General features: G+C 31.1%; 1 protein-coding gene across 1 annotated transcript in view; it reads left to right on the forward strand.

The window, feature by feature from the left end:
- Nucleotides 1-891, forward strand: part of LOC119589382 (calpain-B-like) — a gene marked incomplete at its 5' end in the record, with an annotated part of 11,204 nt that extends 10,313 nt beyond the window's left edge. The window contains one exon of the mRNA XM_037937999.1: nt 737-891. Coding sequence (XP_037793927.1) covers nt 737-822 — 86 coding nt within the window. The remainder of the gene's footprint in view (nt 1-736) is intronic.
- Between the last annotated feature and the right edge of the window lie 40 nt (nt 892-931).

The following is a 931-nucleotide window of genomic DNA, read 5'->3' on the forward strand; positions in this document are numbered from 1 at the left end:
TGCCTAATCTCGTAAGATAAACCGACTCTGGTTACAAGGGAAATTGAGAAGTAGAAAAGGGAGTGCTATATATTCTGGCAGTAATATTGTAAAAGAGAGTGCCATATATTCTGGCAGTAATATTGTAAAAGAGAGTGCCATATATTCTGGCAGTAATATTATAAAAGGGAGTGCCATATATTCTGGCAGTAAACAAATAGATAGATATATAAATGGCAGATAAGCAGGGTCTAAGGGTGGAGTATCACGTCCTCTGATTATTCAGCGTATTTATATTATGACTAGTTACGTTAGATTAATATATTAGGCAGTCATAACATACGTGTTCATCGGAAATGTCATTCATTTTGATTAATTAGTACCAATAGATATAATATGTATCCGAACCAGACCTGTTTATTAGATTGCAATATAACTCAATTTCAACATTAATCAGTGATATTATTGATTTACATTGGACATATTTATTACATTCAAATATCAGATACATTTACCAGATAAAAATATTCTTATTGTTTTTTTTTATATCTGTCTGTTATATTTCTATTAATTTATATATATTTTTTTTATTTATCTGTAATATTTCTATTCATTATTTTTTTAATCAGTTATACTCCTATTCATATATTATCATTTATTATCTATCTCTGATATTCCTATTCATATATTATCATTTATTATCTATCTCTGATATTCCTATTCATTTATCATCCTCTCTCTTACTTATCATCCGCAGAGAGATTCGAGAGCCACCGAGACCCGGATGACCACGAAGCGAGCATCCGCCTTCACGACTGGCTCAGAGATACGCTTTATTGCTAAATGTTCTTCGTCTGTTCTTTCAATTCCCGCTGTTATGTTATGCTGGAAATAAAGTTCTTTTGGTGTTGAGTTTGAGTTTCATTGATTACGATTGGTTTTTAAGGTTTGG

This window comes from Penaeus monodon, chromosome 25, assembly GCF_015228065.2.
Source record: "Penaeus monodon isolate SGIC_2016 chromosome 25, NSTDA_Pmon_1, whole genome shotgun sequence".
Classification (NCBI taxonomy): Eukaryota; Metazoa; Arthropoda; class Malacostraca; order Decapoda; family Penaeidae; genus Penaeus; species Penaeus monodon.